The sequence below is a fragment of the Schistocerca piceifrons genome, chromosome 1, assembly GCF_021461385.2.
Source record: "Schistocerca piceifrons isolate TAMUIC-IGC-003096 chromosome 1, iqSchPice1.1, whole genome shotgun sequence".
Lineage (NCBI taxonomy): Eukaryota > Metazoa > Arthropoda > Insecta > Orthoptera > Acrididae > Schistocerca > Schistocerca piceifrons.
Genome location: NC_060138.1, coordinates 123,105,158 through 123,124,907, shown reverse-complemented (window position 1 = coordinate 123,124,907; position 19,750 = coordinate 123,105,158). Strand labels below are relative to the sequence as shown.

At 43.0% G+C, this 19,750-nt stretch overlaps 1 protein-coding gene across 1 annotated transcript in view; it reads right to left on the bottom strand.

Moving 5' to 3' along the window:
* The window catches only part of LOC124787922 (regucalcin-like), a 98,320-nt gene extending 83,475 nt beyond the window's left edge, over window positions 1–14,845 (bottom strand). Inside the window, exons 1-2 of the mRNA XM_047254948.1 lie at window positions 14,800–14,845; window positions 931–1,100 (exon numbers count right to left, since the gene is read on the bottom strand). Of these exons, the coding sequence (XP_047110904.1) occupies window positions 931–1,090 (160 nt within the window). The 5' untranslated portion in view covers window positions 1,091–1,100; window positions 14,800–14,845. The remainder of the gene's footprint in view (window positions 1–930; window positions 1,101–14,799) is intronic.
* Between the last annotated feature and the right edge of the window lie 4,905 nt (window positions 14,846–19,750).

Here is a 19,750-nt window from a genome sequence, read left to right as displayed (position 1 = left end):
ATTTGTGGAGAAAAAAGTCATGGATCCTTCACCAAGACAATGCCCCAGCTCACAGTGCGTTGTCAGTGAAGACGTTTTTGGCAAAACACAACATTCCCATCTTAGATCATCCCCCCTACTCACCTGATTTGGCCCGCTGTGACTTTTTTCTTTTCCCTAAAGTCAAGTCAGCTTTGAAAGGAACTAGATTTGAGACTGTTGAAGCAGTAAAAGAAAAAGCGACGGAAGTAATGTATGGACTTACCGAAAATGATCTGCAGCATTGCTATGAACAGTGGAAAATTCGTATGGAGCGGTGTAGAGACCGAGGAGGAGAGTACATTGAAGGAGATAACATGAAATTGTAAATAATTGTAAATAAATGTTTTTTCCAGCATCAGTCCGGTTTTTTTCTAGCCGCACCTCGTATAACGGCAGCACCTACAGAGGTGTCCTGTTGACTACTGTAGGTAATACTTGTCAGTTTGGTTGTGTCAGTCGGCATCAGCGGACGTGTACGCTAAGATCAGTGAGAATACTTGGTTGCCCAACGTATACTTTTTTGTGCCTTTTGGCACCATATTGCATGAATAACTACGTTTAATAGCAAGACATGTCTATGACCATATGTATACGTACAATATGGACACACGTACTGTTTGTGTATGCCATGTACTTGGTCATGTTTTGACGTGTGGTTTGAAAATGTGTGTAGCAGCACGAAACATGAATTTTATATCAATGCAACTGAGATGGACGAAATAAAAAAAAGAAACTATCCAATTTCCTCAATACCTTGTATCTCTGGAAAACCACCAACTCTTGTCGACTCGGTGTCTCGTGCATCGTTGCTGCATTGCGTTTGAAATTTGGACCAAGACCGTTGAGCACGTGGTCACAAAGTTTTGGCTCATCAGTGTATTGTGTACAAACGAGTAAAACAGTACTTACCGAGAGTGAGGCTCTTCAGAGTACGAGTCACCGGGTCGTACTTATGCACCCGATTTCCTCTGACGTCGACGAAGTACAAGACTTTCTTGTCTGCGTCCCAGTATGGCCCCTCTCCTAACTTGGAGGGTTCGGTAATCTTCTCCACCGTCACTGGTGGCATTGTACCCTGGCTGGAAAATAAGTAAAATACTGCTTAATCAACGCGAAAGGGGCTCCGTCAATGGAATGCCAAATTGGATCAACTTGAAATAAGAACAAAAAGACATATTTTTTAATACTGAAACTGACGTGAGTCTTAAGTGGATTTTCGGCACTGTGAGGTAGTGCTCTAGGCTCTATAACTGTCCTCCATGTAGCGCTTGCTGGCCAATCTAAATCACATGTTATAATTACATCACGCTGCTTAACAATGAAAATTTCCAGATGCGAGAATAATACCTAAAAGGTACGATCACACAGGCGGACACAGTATAGCCGTGAAATGGAGGAAAGTGAACTGCAATGAAAGTTAATGTTGATCTCCCGCTTTTTAATTACTTTTTATTTACTTAACTTGATCTGATTTGAGCCATCAGGCCACTTCTTACATTGGGCAGCGCTTCACACATATACTACCTTTATTTACATCGCAATTATCTAAAACATAACAATTTCATGGTGATAAATACAATGAGCGTCAGTATGTAGTACAATACATTTTCTCTCAGACACTTTAGTTTGAAAAATGCAAATTTGCTGTAGGACTTCGTGGAATATGGTTTCATGAAGTTCCAATAAGTGGCGACCCTGTGAATGGACTTAAAAACGGCATCTGTAATGGATGTGCATTCCAACAAGCAGAAAGCTGTAATTGAGTTCCTCTTGGCGGAAAACCAGAGCGCCACAGGTATTCATAGGTACTTGCAGAATGTCTACGGAGACCTGGCAGTGAACAAAATCACGGTCAGTCGTTGGGCGAGGTGTGTGTGGCCATCGCGACAAGGTCGCGCAGTATGTCGATCGGCCGCACACAGCTGTGACTCCTGCAGTGTTGGAACGTGCAGACTCACTCATGCGAGGTGATCGACGGATCACAATCAAATACCCACCACTTGGGGTAGTGAAAGGTGTGTGCTTTCTGGGTTCCTCGCCGCCTAACAGGAGACCAAAAAGAGCGACGAAGGACCATCTGTGGGGAGTTACTTGCGCGTTACGAGGCTGGTCGTGACAATTTTTTGTCGAACATCATCGCAGGCGATGAAGGAAGGGTTCATCACTTCGAACCGGAAACAAAACGACAATCCGTAGAGGTGCCACACCGCGTCTCTTCCGAGAAAAAGTTCAGCGCCGCACTTTTAGCTGGTAAAGCCATGGCAATGGTCTTCTGGAACTCTGAAGGGTGTATTCTGTTCGATGTCCTCCCTCATGATGCAAGTGGATCGTGATACCCTCAGGAAACTGAAGAAACGACTTGACAGTGTCCGTCGGGACAAAAATGCCAACTAATCTCTCCTCCACCATGACAACACAAGGGCTCACACCTGAGGGTAGGGGAGGGTAGTTTTGGGGGAGGAGACCAGACAGCGAGGTCATCGGTCTCATTGGATTAGGAAAGGAAGTCGGCCGTGCCCTTTCGGAGGCACCATCCCAGCATTTGCTTGAAGCGATTTAGGGAAATCACGGGAAACCTAGATCAGGATGGCCGGACGCGGGATTGAACCGTCATCCTTCCGAATGAGAGTCCAGTGTGCCAGCCACTGCGCCACCTGAGTGGAGCTCACAAGACTTTATTGGATTGTTCATCCACCCTACAGCCCGGATCTCTGACTTCCATCTGTTTGGTCCAACGAAGAATACACTCCATGGGAAGCAGTATATTGATGATGGGGAGGCGGAAAATATACATTTTTGTCCAAAAACGTGGGGAATAGTATGATGTACTGGATTCCTGAATAAACTAGTTTACTTTCAGAAAAAATGTGTTGCATTACTTATTGAATGCCCCTCGTAATGTTAAAATGATTTAACTGTCTATGCTGACGACGCGAGTAACTAATACTATGTGCTAAATAATAATGGCATAATAAAAATATTGTTCGTGACTGATATGAAAAGGATTTAAAGATGCAAAAATAGATGTTTTCTAATATAGCGAGTTCTGGAAATTTAAGTAAACTGCACCACTGTGAATATTGTGAGAAGAGGAAGATCCGACTGGAAAGAAGGATATGCTCAGCAACGAGTGCTGTCAGGGACAATTCTAATCATTTATGTTGCCTTAGTAGATACGTCATTAACTGTATTCTGAACCTGGGGATGTCATTTAGTTCTCTAAATAATGCAGGAGGTTATTTCATAGTCAGTTTCCTCCAACTGAGGAGGACATCGTGAAAGTGGCTGAACGACGGAAAGGATTTTTCTCTGACAGGAACAGCTGTTTGTGCCATGTTGTGCAGACAAGAGCGTTGAGGTCGAGGAGGGATATGTTAGACAGTGTTCGTTGATAACACAGTAGAGAAGATATAGGGTATGAAAACTCTGTGCTGTAGTTTGCATTCCACAAGGAAGAAAAAAGAAGAAAATGAGAAAATCCCGCAAGGAAGGTGAAACAATAAAACGAGAAATTTTGCTTTGTGGATGATTTATACTTTAAGCTACTCAGCTGCTTCCGGAACTTCAGCTTGTAAACTGATGTTGGGTACATCGTTTCCCAGGAATCGCCGAGACTCTATTTTGAACATTTTGCAAAAACGATTGGTCTGGGAACTGGTAAGACCAATACCAACGTAAGAGACTGTATACCGGTCACAGCCAAAGCATCCTTCAGCTTTTGGTTAGTGGTGATTCACGCAGAAGTTTGATGTGCAAGGTGTTATAATTAAACTTTCGCTACATGAGCCAGTGTAAACAGAAAACTATTTACCACATGGGTAGCCAACTGTATATCAATTATGTTTAGACTGTGCACTGCAGGATTTGCCTTGTTAATAGTGTTAGTGTCATGACTTGCTGGTAGGCGACGCTGGAGAGCGTTACATACAATGTCATTTAGGCCACAGATAATATGCGAACTGTGGCTGTACTAATATCAGACTTTAATGCTGGGCAGAGTACAAGTGTGTCTGAACACACAGTGCACCGAACACTCCTAACGATGGGACTCTGCAGGCGATGACCCATGCATGTGCCGATGTTAACACCACGAAATCGGCAACTATGAAATGGCCGCGTAACCATCGGCACTAGCCGTTGTCGCTGTGGCGAAGCGTTGCATGGTCTGATGATTCTCGATACCTTCATCATGCCGTTATAGTTCCAGGGAAACGACTCCTTGACACCTGTACTGCGGGGTGGAGACAAGCTGGCGACGATTCCATTATGTTTTGGGGAACATTTACGTGGGCAACCATGGGTCCAGCGGAGCTCGTGCAAGGCACCATCACAGCCGAGGAGTATCGTACACTGGTTGCAGACCACGTACACCCCTTCATGACGATCATGCTCCTGATGGCAATGTCACTTTTCTACAAGATAATGCGCCAAGTCACAAGGCCAGCATTGTGATGGAGTGGTTCAAGGAACACAGTTGCGATGTGCTGCCCCCCCTCCCCCCCCCCCCAACTTGCCAGGTCTGAACCCCATCGAACATATCTGGGATGTGATTTAACGCCTCGTCAGAGCTCATAGCCACCCTCCCCGGAATTTGCGGGAGTTGGGTGACTTGCGTGCGTGCAGATGTGGTGCCAACTTCCTCTAGCGCCCTACCGAGGCCTCGTTGCTTCCACGCCACGACGCATCGCCACTGTTATCTGTGCGAAAGGTGGACATACTGGCTGTTAGTTAGGTGGCCATAATGTTTTGGCTGATCAGTGTACGTCTTGAAGAGGAAATTGCCTACCTCAGAGTTAAGATCCGTAAGTAGGCTCACCCCGCTGTCCTTGGCGGAATGAGCGGAGCCTCCAACACCACGTCACTAGAGGCACTTTTTTGCGTTGTGATGGGGACCTGCCCTATAGACATAACAATACGTTATAGAGTTGCACTTTACTGGCTTAAGAGGGACAGGCTCGGTAAAGTCAACAAAATTACGGGAACCAACATTACGAATAAAACACAAATGAAACAATGGCGGATTCAAACATGGCAGAGAGAGTGGGACGCATCCGAAAATGGTCGCCGAGTACACTCTGCTTCCTGATGTACACGAAAGACTACAACTGAAACATGTCGACCCAAGCCGGGGGATGGTCCATTTCCTGACAGGTCACGGACCGTATCCGGTACATTTAAAGCGAATGGGACTAACTAACGATGAAGTATGCTTATGTGGAGAAACTGGGACACCAGAACATGTCACACTGCTGTGCAACACGCTAGCACAAATGAGACCTGTACAGAATCTCAATGACATCGCCAGAATAATACGTAATCCTGATGACTGGAACACAACAAATAGTGTAGCCGATATTGTATCGAACACTCTGCACGAAGAATACAAGCGCCAAACCCCATATGGAAGGAGGCGTAGACAAGCACAAACAATACAACAAACCATATGGGAGGACATAAACACAGATTCCGAAACCGAGGTAGGAACCTGCGTGAACATGACTCAAAAGGGATCAACACGTAAGGGACCAAAACCAACAATGTATGACACTGCATGCCACAACACAACAATCATAAAACAAATAAACACCGGCACCACATACTCAGACTGTAGTAATAAGATAATGTTGCTTGGGAGGAGAAGGCTCGAAGAACTTTTATTCCAAGGCTCCTCCTCTCAATATCACGCACAATGTTTAAAGTATACTGCACACAAACAGTAATGTATTGCTCGTCTTATTGTGTGCAGACAGCAGTATATTCTCTTCTCTATTCAAAGCTACAATCAATGAATTTTATATATCATAAATGTATTAAGTTATTTAAGGAATAATGCACTCAAGTAATAATGAACGATATTCTATTTCTGCTAACAAGTTACAAACGTAAGTGTATTTCTCATGTATAGCTAACATTAATGTATTCCATGTATGAAGTACTCAATTGGCATTTAATCTGTATAACCTGTGTAAACATACATTAACACAAACCATTTCAGATGAGAATACCTCGAAGTTGTACCGAGACCTTCTCATCTGAAATAGGTAGAAATAGGCCATTATTAACCAACATATGCTACTTAGACTGTACTACACATCCAAATACAGCATATCACTTCCCTCTACATACTACAAATTATTTTCACCACGCTCATTGTGTTACATTTTCTTTTTTTTTCTTTTTCTTTCACATTTGCATTATATAAATTATATTCTCATCAATTAGGTAGTAATAAATTATATGGAACCATTTTAACACTAGTTAAGCATTCAATTCGTTGTAACCTCAGAGAAATCTTTATATATTATGTTCTTTATGTTATAAAAAAAGCATTAACAACTGTATATCTATAAGATTGTAACTATGAGAAGTCTTTGCTATTAGATTCAGAAGCATTCGACCCGTCTTACATTTAAAGGCGGTGGGTTACTCTGTACTGTTAACGAAATAAATAAATGTGTCTTTTGCAGCAGTGGCAGTCGCCGGCTCAGCTAGAAAGCCGAAAAACAAGGTGCAGGAGCGGATAGTCCAAGGAAAAGAAAAGCAGAGCAGTGTTTTATTTTTCAAACCAAAAAGCAACCAGGATACAAAGGCTGTGAGTGATACCATAACGAAAACCATTAATTATTCCAAACAAATTAAGTGAAAATAAAAGCTATCAGATCAACTGCAAATATAATAATTCTAGAGGCACGAGCGAAGGGAGACAAAACGAAAATCATTGAGAAAGCAGCACTGTTAAAAGATATCAGTCGTGAGGAGCGTCGGAAATTTAGATTGTTTTTGGCAATAAACCAAGTACCTACCACAGTAACTGACCCATACTTTCTCGAAGAGCTCTATGAAATGAGTCTTAGTGAACACATCGCCAAGGACGAATTCAACGAGGAAGTAACTATTAAATTTAACGCAGGACCGACAGGAAAACGTAATGTTAACAACATTTTAGAAATCGCCCTGAGGGCCTGTCTTCTGCTGCTACAAACTGAGAGTGTGTACATAGAGTTCGAGGCACTAAGCACCAGGGATTTCGTAGCAGTGCAAAAGTGTTTCAACTGCTGGGGCCTAGCCCATCCTCTGAAACGCTGTCACAGAGAACAAGTCTTTGGGAGATGTACGAAACCAGGCCATAGGAGATTGCAGTGAAGAAACAGCTCTTGGGTGCAAATATCGAAATAGGCTTTGACAAGGCTGGAGGAATGAGTGCCCATCATAAAAGGAATTATATGAACGACAAATTGAACGCACAGAATACGAAGTTACAGACAACTTTCACCAAAACAGAATGTAACCATACTGGCGATACAACAACCCCCATCTCAAACATAAGTACAGACTGTAAAACTGAAACTATAGTTAGGAATAAGTCACCATGAACCAGGAACAGAGCTTGGCGTCGTGTGGTCGTCTGAAGCAACACTTGGAACTTTTACCAAACGTAGACCTAGAGACGGGCAAACTGGCGTCGCTTCATTCGTGTGATACAGTTCGCCAGAGATACTTTCATATCACAGACTATATCGACGATGCATGTGTGCAAGGTGCCATACAACTCTACGTAGCCACGCAGATCAAGTATGACATTTATCAATGGGCCATCTTTCAAACCGGGGTCTTACTCAGAATCGAGGAGCTTGAAGCGGAAATGTTACATCTAGATACTGATAATGCACACACACACACACACACACACACACACACACACACACACACACACACACACACATACACATGTAAACACGCCAAAACATTATTGAAATAATTGCAGTACTCAGCATCAGAACACCGAAATTAATGAAATAGCCACCAACCTGGATACATATACACTTCACATTCACATTAACACTCCTCAGAATAGTAATAAAATACAAATTCCAAACTCACCCACAGCCGAAACACAAAGATTAAAACCAGAGTGTGACATAGCAAACTGTAAACCTTACATAAAACCAGTTCGCTTTACTTATGGCGGATCTACACGCAGTCAGCACACTCAAGCACCTGTAATAGACAGCTCAGCAACATGCGAACAGAATACAAATACATCAAAGATTAAAACAACACCAGTAAGTCAGAAGAAAGGCAACAGTGGTGTGCGTAGATGCCATAAACACATACAAAGACACGAGATCCATACAGACATATAAAACACATGGAAATACAAACACTGCAAACAAAGCCAGTCTGCAGCACCTGTGTTACGTATATTATTGGCAGACACAGAGTATCCCAAGCAAATATCAGAAACAGATATAGATTCCACAGACCGACTCCTAACTGATAAAGAACACCATCCGGACATATCACCAGACGCAGACCAGAAATATGGACGTGACATAACAAATGTAATCGATTATGATAACATTGAGACAAACCTGCGTATCTGCAGACTCGAAAATAGAGATATATTTGAAACGGAACTGCGCTTAGTCTTAGTCACATGTCTCAACCATCGAAACAAACACACACACACACACACACACACACACACACATTACGCTACCTGACCACTGAGCAAACAGATCGGAAGATTCTCCGAACCGTAAATCTTCCAGCTGACAAAAGTGAGCTCTGCAGCCTCTTGGGAGCGTCATGTACACGAAGAGGAGAGGGCTTGAACTTTACACATCAGTGTTTCGGTTACACTAAGTAACCACTACGAACATATACAATAATATGTATGAGGAGCACATTAGTAGGCATCGAACGTCGGAGCGGATGGACTCTGTCTCCACGAACGTTACAGGCATAGTGCAAAAATTCCAGAGCTTCCAAAACATTGCATGACAGTTACAGGAGCAAAAGACGCAAAGGCTGCAGCTAAAGCAACAATGCTAGCACATCGCTCTTCGGACCACATAGCCACTGCTGAAATCACCCACAGTCGCGACACATGGGTAATCACTTCAGTGTACGCACAGTATTCCTACAACATGAACCTCTTGCAGACCTAATCAGAGAGGTTGCACAATTTTCCAGAGGTAGAAAACTACTTATACTCACAGAATTTAACGCCCGCTCTAATTTTTGGTATCATCATAAATGAGTGCAACCGCTTTGTATCAACATATGGTGATAACTCTGGGAGAGTCAGTAACATAGACGTATCACTAGCAAACAACAACTCATTAGCACACCTAACAAAATGGGAAGTACTGGATAAAGTAACACACAGTGACCACAATGCCATAATCATTCACACAGACACATACATGAACACACACAAATGGTTCAAATGGCTCTGAGCACTATGGGACTTAACTACTGAGGTCATCAGTCCCCTAGAACTTAGAACTACTTAAACGTAACTAACCTAAGGACATCACACACATCCATGCCCGAGGCAGGATTCGAACCTGCGACCGTAGCGGTCACGCGGTTCCAAACTGACGCGCTTAGAACCGCACGGCCACACCAGCCGGCGAACACACACACACACACCACGACCTCAAAACATGAGCGATTTCCTCAAGGCAGGGCAAATTGGCAGAAGATTAGACACATCAGGACATTTTCCACTACACGCTATCAAAGGTAGCACAGACTACAAAAGGCATATTCTAAGAGGCTTACTCCAAAGAGCGCGGTCAATAGCCATTCCGGGAGCGAAATTCCGACGGAAACATAAACTGCCAAGGTCTATTGAGTTGACGAAGACTACGGAAAGAAGTGACAAAAGAATGTACTATCAAAGAGCCAAGACAGCCCAAAAAGACAACTCAAGATTGAACTATATTGTGACTGGAAACAAAAATACAAGAAAGAACTAAACAAAATAAAACAAGATGAAACCACTGGGACAACTCTGTAAAGACACAGCTGCGGAATAACATATGCGGAGAACTATTTAAGTTACAGACAGAACGAATTAAGACATCCAAAAGTTCTGTCAGCATTAAAACGGGCAGATGGTACGGCTTTTACTCAGCAAGCTCCTCCCTGATGAAGAAGAAACATAAAGTGACCTTATATGGGGTAGCTTTTGATTTTGTCTCGTAACGCTAACACCATTAAGAATTAAACACTACTTTTACACTTACATTAAAATATGGGATTCTAAGATTAGGTTTATCTGGCTTTTAGTCTGTTAAATGTGAATCTTTCTTTTGTGGTTTACTTTCAGAAAATCCCAGAACCGGTTCCCAATACGGGGGTGGCTCCTATGATGTGGTACCACTTTTTTTACGATTTTCAGTTAGAAATATGACAATAAAATCAGTTATTACAAGAAACAGTTTAACAAAGTTTCCATATACAGATATTGCACTGTTTTAAGTTTTCCAGTCGGGAAAAACATACCCTTATTTTCTTACTTCACATCAACTAAAGTAAATCAAAGGAAAAAAAAACTAAATTGATCACATAGGGTTTATTATTCAGTTATTTACACTTCAAGCACATGAAATTCTTTTTCAGATTACTTGAACAGTTTATGTGAGACCGTTTCAGGCCTTTCTGACAACGGATTGACTCTTCACCTGGCCTATAATCTGAAAACAACCCTACACAATACACATTTTCAGCATGAGATTCATCTCGCTTCTGTTTCCGCAATCATCATTCTCTAAAAGAGAAGAAATTCTGAATCTTCTGGAGAAGATGAAGCTGGGAGATCTAAAAAGTTTTCTTCTTCTTCTTTCCATTTGTTTGGGATGACTAGTTGACATTCTCTGTGCATAGGAATCCTTCTTCGTAATCTTCTAAGACCCTCTAGTCCGTGTAGGCCTTGCAGATTTTTGATTATCAACTCTGACGATATTCTACATTTGACTGCTTGCCAGTTACTGCATATGTGGCGATGAAGTTATGATCTTCGCTGAACCTGCTCTAGAACTTCTTTTGACAGCGGCATTAGAAATAGGTGGCAGAGGACACAATTCTGCTGATCGCACCATCCAACTTTACGAATGAATTTTTGGTAACGAAAAGGTTGAGTTTTGTTCAGAACAACCTGCCAAGTCGTCAGCAGTGGCATTAAAATTAGATGGCAGGAAACACACGTCTGCAGCACTCAAAATATCCCTTACTGAAGCTGTAGGCCTATCATAAGTTGTTTGAAGTCCGCTGACAGACGACTGCTGATTTTGGCGTTCGGTAAGTGCTTCATTTCCGGAGTATACGGGAAAGTCACAGCTTCTGAACACATCTCGGTTCAGCGGATAATTTCCACTATTTCTAAAACCGTTAACTGCCATCTCAGGAGTTGCAGCCCGGAATATGCGCTGACAATAATTTTCCCCCCTGGCGTATCGTGCCTGTGCGAGGGAAATTATTTTTTAGCGACGGCTCAGTTTCCTGGCAGTAAAAAGTCTTGAGCGGTTTCACAGATGCCAAGCCTAGGGGTTGCGTCTTATGAGAGGTGTGGGGTGAAAGGCGTACAATTGAACCCCATTTTTCCTTGCAAGATAAATGACATCCATATTTCTAGTGTGGGAGTGTGTCCGTCAACTATAAGTTCGACAGGGTCTGATTTGGTCGGTTTTACCACTGCGATAAAATCCACCGTGTGAAAATAACTGCCTGTCTCCACCCGGAAATATGATAGGCGTGAATCGATCCTGGTGGATTTCCATCCATGAGCTCTACTTGCATCTATTTTCGCGGAAATACAATTAAAGGTGTGACGCAATGTCGAGAAGCATCCGCACAATAGTAATGAGGCAGCCACACTTGCTGATGTCAATGATGCCACTGATATTTTTCATTTTAAAAGAAATCACTTTAGTGTTTTGGTATTGTACTACACTGATACCTGTTACATCACAATTATGTACCCCATTAGGATTGATACTAATTGTCTGCATTTCCAGTTCGAATATGTTGAAAAACATATTCACGTTCTCCTCAGAAAACTATTTCACACGAGACATCGAAATTCCCTGTGGCATTCCAACAGACAGTGTTGATGAACGACGTTTTAGAAATCCCTGCAACCACTTTTGACCGGTAGTCTCGATTTCTTCATTGAACGTATTTGGGATATTATTTTCCACCGCTAAGCGGTAAATCAGTCCTGGTTTACCCAAAAATTCTCTACTGCACTAAAAGGCAATGCCTTATCAGGCCACATTCAATATCCGGTGAAAATACAGACTTTCTTCCGAACTTTGTAGTAATATTTTCGATATCAGATTCTCGCCTTTGCTTTAAATACCTTTTTAACGTTGTTTGTGGTACACAGAAATGCCTGGCTGCTTTTAAGAAGTCCGTGTTTTACATTAAAACGACTTCCACAGCTCCGTTCATTTGGTCTTTATCCCAAACCTTTCTTTTCTTCAGTGAAGCCATTTAATGAGAAACATATATATCTTCATTTCAAAACTACTATAAAGAACGTATTTTACCTTAAAAGGAAATTTCTAAATAGGGTAGAGTACATGCTCTTTGGAAAACAGCCAACGCGGTCATTATCAAGAAATAAGAGGACAGAAACCCAATTGAACCAAAACATAAAGGCCAATCTGCCTCCTAAACAGGTTGGCTGAGGTCACGAAATTTAGCTGGCCGTTGTTCTCCATAGCACATTGTATTTTCGGATTGATACTATTGAGATGTACCAGGAAGACATTGAATTCCTCTACACCGTGTGCCAATACTATGAAAGTATCATCGACATAGCGCTACCACCTTGCTGGTCTTTTTCTAGCAGTCTGCAACGCCTGTTGTTCAAAGTTCTCCATAAACAAATTGATAACAGCTGGGCTAAGAGGACTACCCATAGCCACCCTGTAAATCTGTTCATAAAAATCATTGTTGTATTGAAAATAGGTCGTGGTGAGGCAGTGTCTGAATAACTACGTAATATCTGCTGGAAAAATAAGCTATACATGAGATAACTTCGTTCACTGGAATCGTGGTAAATAACGACACGACATCAAAACTAACAGGAATGTGACTTTGGCCCACGTGCATTTCTTTTAGTTTGGCAATTAAATGATATGAATTTTTAATATGACTATCCGTTCCACCATCATAAGGTTGTAGCAATGAGACAAGGTGTCTAGCTAATTCGTGGGTGGGAGATCCTAAAGCACTCATAACAGGCCTCAAAGGAATGTGTGGTTTGTGCACTTTAGGTAGTTCATAGAGCCTAGGAGGGTACGCTTCCTTTTTGCAGAGTAGCTTCTTATTGTCAGAGGAGAGTGAAGACGCTTTCAACAGTCTATAATGATTTTTAAAATCTTTGAAGTCGGATCCTTCTGAAGTCTTTTACAAAGTGCGTTTAAAAAGTTTTGCACAATAGTCTCTAATTTGTTTATGTTTTGCGGGAGGAGAATGAAATTTTTTGTGAACATATTTGGAACAATTAGCTAAAAGTTGGTGTATAAAAGTATTTTCTTTTATTTACAGGTGAGCCGCAATGGACCGTGAAGTAGATGTCAGGTTGCGACAACGATCGATGATGAAGTTCCTCTTCAAGACCGGCGATGACTCTGCCACATCGGTTCACAGGAAGTTGCTCCTTGTTTATGGAGAGGACACAGTGGGTCGCAGCAGTGTCCAGCGGTGGCTGCAGAGGTTTAAAGGACGTGATGCGTCACGGATGATGGAGGCTACATGAAGTAGGCTCAATGTATAGCTAAATGTTTCAAGTATGTTCACAAAAAAATTCATTCTCCTCCTGCAAAAAAAAAAAAAAAAAAAAAAAAAAAAAAAAAAAAAAAAAAAAAAAAAAAAACCGAGACGACTGTGTGAAAGTTTTTGGACGCCCTTAATAATGAACAGATTGACAGGGCAGCTGTGGGCAGTCCTCTTAGTCTAGCTGTTGCCAGTTTGTTTATGGAGAACTTTGAACAACAGGCGTTGCAGTCTGGCAGGAAAAGACCAGCCATGTGGTACCGCAGTGTGGATGATACATTCGTAGTATGGACACACGGTGCAGGGGAATTTGATGCCTTCCTGGTACATCTCAACAGTATCAATCCGAAAATACACTGTACAATGGAGAAGGAGAATAACGGTCAGCTGAATTTCTTGGAAGTGTCGGTTGTCAAGCGAGCGGACGGGACGTTGGGCCATAGAGTATACAGAAAAGCCACCTATGTTGACCGTTACCTGCATAAAGATTCCAATCACTACCCTAGACAGAAAAGAGGAGTGATTAAAACGTTGGTACATAGAGCGCACAAAATTTGTGAACCAACTTGCTTAAAAGATGAGCTTGAACATCTACGGTCGACATTCAAGAAAAATTGTTATTCTAACAAGAAGACAGACAGAGCACTTCGCCCTCTGGATGATGGCCAAGGATCTAAATCTGCAGCAACTTGCGGAAGGATTGCACTTCTGTCACGTTGAACGATTCTCTTCAGTCCTCATTGGTCCCGTTCTTGCAAGACCTTCTTCCAGACGAAGCGATGTTAGAGATTTTATTCTTACCGGACTCCTGATTTTCTCGGGACACTCGTGAAATGGTCGTGCGGGAAAATCCCTACTTCATCGCTACCTCGGAGATTCTGTGCCCCATAGCTCGTGCGGCGACTGTAACGCCATGTTCACACTCCCTTAAACTTTAATAACCTGCCATTGTAGCAGCAGTAACTGAACTAATAACTGCGCCAGACACTTTTATTTATAGGCATTGCCGACTGCAGCGCCATATTCTGCCTGTTGACACACCAATGTATTTGAATTCGCATGCCTATACCAGTTTCATTGTCCCTTCGGTGTACTATTACATGTAAAATTGTATTATGCACGATATGTTTTTTTTTTAAATATCAGGCAGCAAGTCTTAAAATATACAATAAATGAAATGAAATTTACCAACGAGACACTAACACACATTGGAGGCTGAAGATAAACAAAGCGAGGGAGGTAGACAACATCCCGCCTGAGGTGGTTTGGGCAGCAGAAAAGCAGTATCTTGTGAGGTTGCAAGCTGTCGTGGATGCAGATGATCGTCACACTGAGCAGTGTTTTTAACCTGGAACACAAACATGTACACAATTATCAGATGTTACCCTCTCATGTGGAAGTTAAAATGTGTTTCTTTCAACGGTTTATTCGTTATTTCCCTTCTGCATGTCCTTACAAATGTTGCTGCGAAGTTTTATTCCCTACAGCCACTTGTTTTTGGATTGGGGGCCCTCTCATATACCAAAAGTTTTATCATGACCGCTATCTACGTGTCTGAAGTACATTTGTCATTGAAGTGCCTCTCAGTACTAAATGACTGTTACGCTTTCGTAGAATCACTCAAGGAATTCATTAAGAGAAATTTGAAATAACGACCAAACGTTTATCTTAATACTTAATAGTGAGAGAACTAGCAATTTCGAAATTTTTATACATATACGATCAGTGTTATGGGACGATGGAAGTCATCATCATCATCATCATCATCATTTAAGACTGATTATACCTTTCAGCGTTCAGTCTGGAGCATAGTCCCCCTTATAAAATTCCTCCATGATCCCCTATTCAGTGCTAACATTGGTGCCTCTTCTGATGTTAAGCCTATTACTTCAAAATCATTCTTAACCGAATCCAGGTACCTTCTCCTTGATCTACCCCGACACCTCCTACCCCCTACTGCTGAACCCATAGTCTCTTGGGTAACCTTGCTTCTCCCATGCGCGTAACATGACCCCACCATCTAAGCCTGTTCGCCCTGACTGCTACATCTATATGCATTCCCAGTTTTTCTTTGATTTCCTCATTGTGGACACCCTCCTGCCATTGTTCCCATCTACTAAAACGTGCAATCATCCTAGTTACTTTCATATCCGTAACCTCAACCTTATTGATAAGGTAAACTGAATCCACCCAGCTTTCGCTCCCATACAACAAAGTTGGACGAAAGATTGAACGGTGCACAGATAACTTAGTCTTGGTACTGACTTTCTTCTTGCAGAAGAGAGTAGATCGTAGCTGAGCGCTCACTGCATTAGCTTTGCTACACCTCGCTTCCAGTTCTTTCACTATGTTGCCATCCTGTGAGAATATGCATCCCAAGTACTTGAAACCGTCCACCCGTTCTAACTTTGTTCCTCCTATTTGGTACTCAATCCGTTTATATCTCTTTCCCACTGACATTACTTTCGTTTTGGAGATGCTAATCTTCATACTATAGTCCTTACATTTCTGATCTAGCTCTGAAATATTACTTTGCAAACTTTCAATCGAATCTGCCATCACGACTAAGTCATCCGCATATGCGAGACTGCTTATTTTGTGTTCACATATCTTAATCTCACCCAGCCAGTCTATTGTTTTCAACATATGATCCATAAATAATATGAACAACAGTGGAGACAGGTTGCAGCCTTGTCTTACCCCTGAAACGATGGAAGTAATCATTAAAAATAACAGTTGACAAACTGCTGTCACTGACCACCGAAACACATGTAATGAAGCTTACGAAAAGTTTATAAATCTTCGATGTTTTGTGGAACTCAATTATGACTGACTTCTGCACATCTCCTAAAACGACGCTAGCAGCGACGATTCAGTATTTTATTCGTCTTTTACGTATACTCGAAGACTTCGAAATTTTTTGCAGGACTCATCACGTGTGATTACGAGCTCGTAGTCAACATCTTGTCAACTGTCTTTTTCACATTGCGGTCTTGAAGTTCCTACTTTCTTATCTCTGGTCGACGTTGTTCCGCATTTATGAAATTGATGATTCTCTCGTGTCTCCAATTCTACATTCCAGTAGACAACGAACAAATCGAATGCATCTACGGAAACTTTCGAAACTCAAGCGAAATCACGTCGTTTCACGGGACTCGGCACAGCCCCGTTGTTTAAGTGAGAAAGTGGGAGCAGTATGAAATGGTAGCACTTACGTACAAAGACAGAGGCAGAGGTAGATATCGACCAACCATACGAGACATTCACCACCTCGGGCGGAAAACACCGGCAATATTTGGGCCACACCTCGGCAAACTACCAGTAAGTACCTGTTGCATCAGTAATATTGCAGCCACATTGCAGAAATGTTACCGATCGAGGTGGCGCGGTGGTTAGCACACTTGACTCGCATTCAACAGGACGACGGTTCAAGTCCGCGTCCGATCATCATGATTTAGGTTTTCTGTGATTTCCCTAAATCGCTCCAGGCAAATGCCGCGATGGCACGGCCGATTTCCTTCCCCATCCTTGACACAATCTAAGCTTGTGCTCCGACTCTAAGAACCTCGTTGTCGACGGAACGTTAAATCCTTATCTTCCTTCTTTCTTGCAGAAATGGTGCTTGTAAACGAACCTAAACTCATATGTGCTCATTCCTATCGCACACTTTCAAGCGCAACTGAGACTACGTTTTGCCGCTCAGTGTGCCAGCAGCAGCGTTCGCAGTTCGTATCTACAGTTCAACAGCTTGTGTGGCGTGTTTCAGGGGCACATGTAGCGAACCATTCCGTCATCTGCTTAGGGAATTTCGAAAATCACTCAGACAGGCCTCATCAAGGGTGGCAGGTAAAGCATTGATTCTGATCTCTTCCCTGTGTCAGGAGTGAATAAACTACACTTATGCTCATAAATTAAGGATAATGGTGATACATGGTGAAACAACGCTCTGGTGGGCGGTTTGCTGGTTTAAATCACCTCGGGGTATGACCATACGGTGCATTTGACCTGCGGCCGTCGCACGGTGGCGCTGGCAGCAGTCCACAAACGCAGAGGTGTGTTGGTGCATGTCAGAGTACGGTGTAGCGAGTAAGTGTGCAGACGTTTTCAGACGTGGTAATGGTGACTCTATGTTGAAAATGGCTCAAAGAACACATATTGATGACGTTATGAGGGGTAGAATATTGGGGTGACTGGAGGCTGGTCAAACACAGCAGGTCGTAGCACAGGTCGTCCGTGTGCCACAAAGTGTGATCTCAAGATTATGGCAACTATTCCAGCAGACAGGAAACGTGTCCAGGCCTACAGTACGGGAAGTCCACAGTGTACAACACCACAAGAAGACCGATATCTCACCATCAGTGCCCGCAGACGGCCACGGAGTACTGCAGGTAGCCTTGCTCGGGACCTTAACGCAGCCACTGGAACAGTTGTCTCCAGACATACAGTCTACAGACGACTGAACAGACATGGATTATTCGCCCGGAGACCAGCAAGGTGCATTCCACTGACCCCTGGTCACAGGGGAGCCCGTAAAGTCTGGTGTCAAGAACACAGTAGGCCTACATGGTCATTGGAACAGTGGTCCCAGGTTATGTTCACAGACGAGTCCAGGTGTAGTCTGAACAGTGATTCTCGACGGGTTTTCATCTGGCGTGAATCAGGAACCAGATACCAACCCCTTAATGTCCTTGAAAGGGACCTATATGGAGGTCGTGGTTTGATGGTGCGGGGAGGGATTATGATTGGTGCACGTACACCCCTGCATGTCTTTGACAGAGGAACTGTAACAGGTCAGGTGTATCGGGACGTCATTTTGCACCAGTATGCCCACCTTTTCAGGCTGCAGTGGGTCCCACCTTCCTCGTGATGGATGATAACGCACGGCCCCACTGAGCTGCCATCGTGGAGGAGTACCTTGAAACAGAAGATATCAGGCGAATGGAGTGGCCTGCCTGTTCTCCAGACCTAAACCCCATCGAGCACGTCTGGGATGCTCTCGGTCAACGTATCGCTGCACGTTTTCAAACCCCTACGACACTTCAGGAGCTCCGACAGACACTGGTGCAAGAATGGGAGGCTGTACCCCAGCAGCGGCTCGACCACGTGATCCAGAGTATGCCAACCCGTTGTGCGGCCTGTGTACGTGTGCATGGTGATCACATCCCATGTTGATGTCGGGGCACATGCGCAGGAAACAGTGGCGTTTCGGGACGGTTTCCTCAACTTATCACCAATACCGTGGACTTACAGATCTGTGTCGTGTGTGTTCCCTATGTGCCTATGCTATTAGCGCCAGTTTTGTGTAGTGCCACGTAGTGTGCCACCACATTCTGCCATCATCCTTGATTTATAAGCTTGAGTGTATATGCAAAGCTGTCCGAGCTGGTACGATCCCATTTATGTATCCTTTATATACGTAATTATCCAGTTATAATTCTGAAAATAGGTTTCCGCCTACAGTAATCATAGTTTCCTACATCAACAACCATACCTGTTTCGGTTAAGTTTCGTCATCGTCAGTGTACTTATGTTGTTTTTTGTCGAACAGTAAGTAAATGTTTAGCATGGTATTTAAATTCATAACATTATTAACAAAATATGTACCTTAATACTACATACTGATGTTCGTGTAGCTATTTGTCGTCTCCAGTACAACTGATATTTGGCCACAGTTTGTCATCTGCCGCTAACCAGGATTTCTCTGTAGTATGCGAGTATTGCAGACACGAGAGGTGTTCAATAAGTAATGCAACACATTTGTTTCTAAAAGCAGGTTGGTTTTATTCAGGATTCCAATACACCAAATTATTCTCCACTATTAGCTACAAAACCCAATTTTTCAACATAATCTCTGTACAATGCGATGACAAGGCCTATCTGCCCGTGTGGCACCATTCTGGTGGTTGACGTCGGAGCCAGCGTCCAGCTGCATCAATAACCTCCACACCATCCAAGTACTGCTTCCCGCTGACTGCATCCTTCATTGGACCCGCAGATGGAAGGCGGAAGGTGGAGATCCCGGCTGTAGGGCCGATGAAAGACATTCCAGTGAAGTTTCGTGAGCTCCTCTCGGGTGTGCAGGCTGTGTGAGGCCTTGCGTTGTCATGGAGAAAGAGAAGTTCGTTTCCATTTTCGAAGCGACGAACACGCTTAG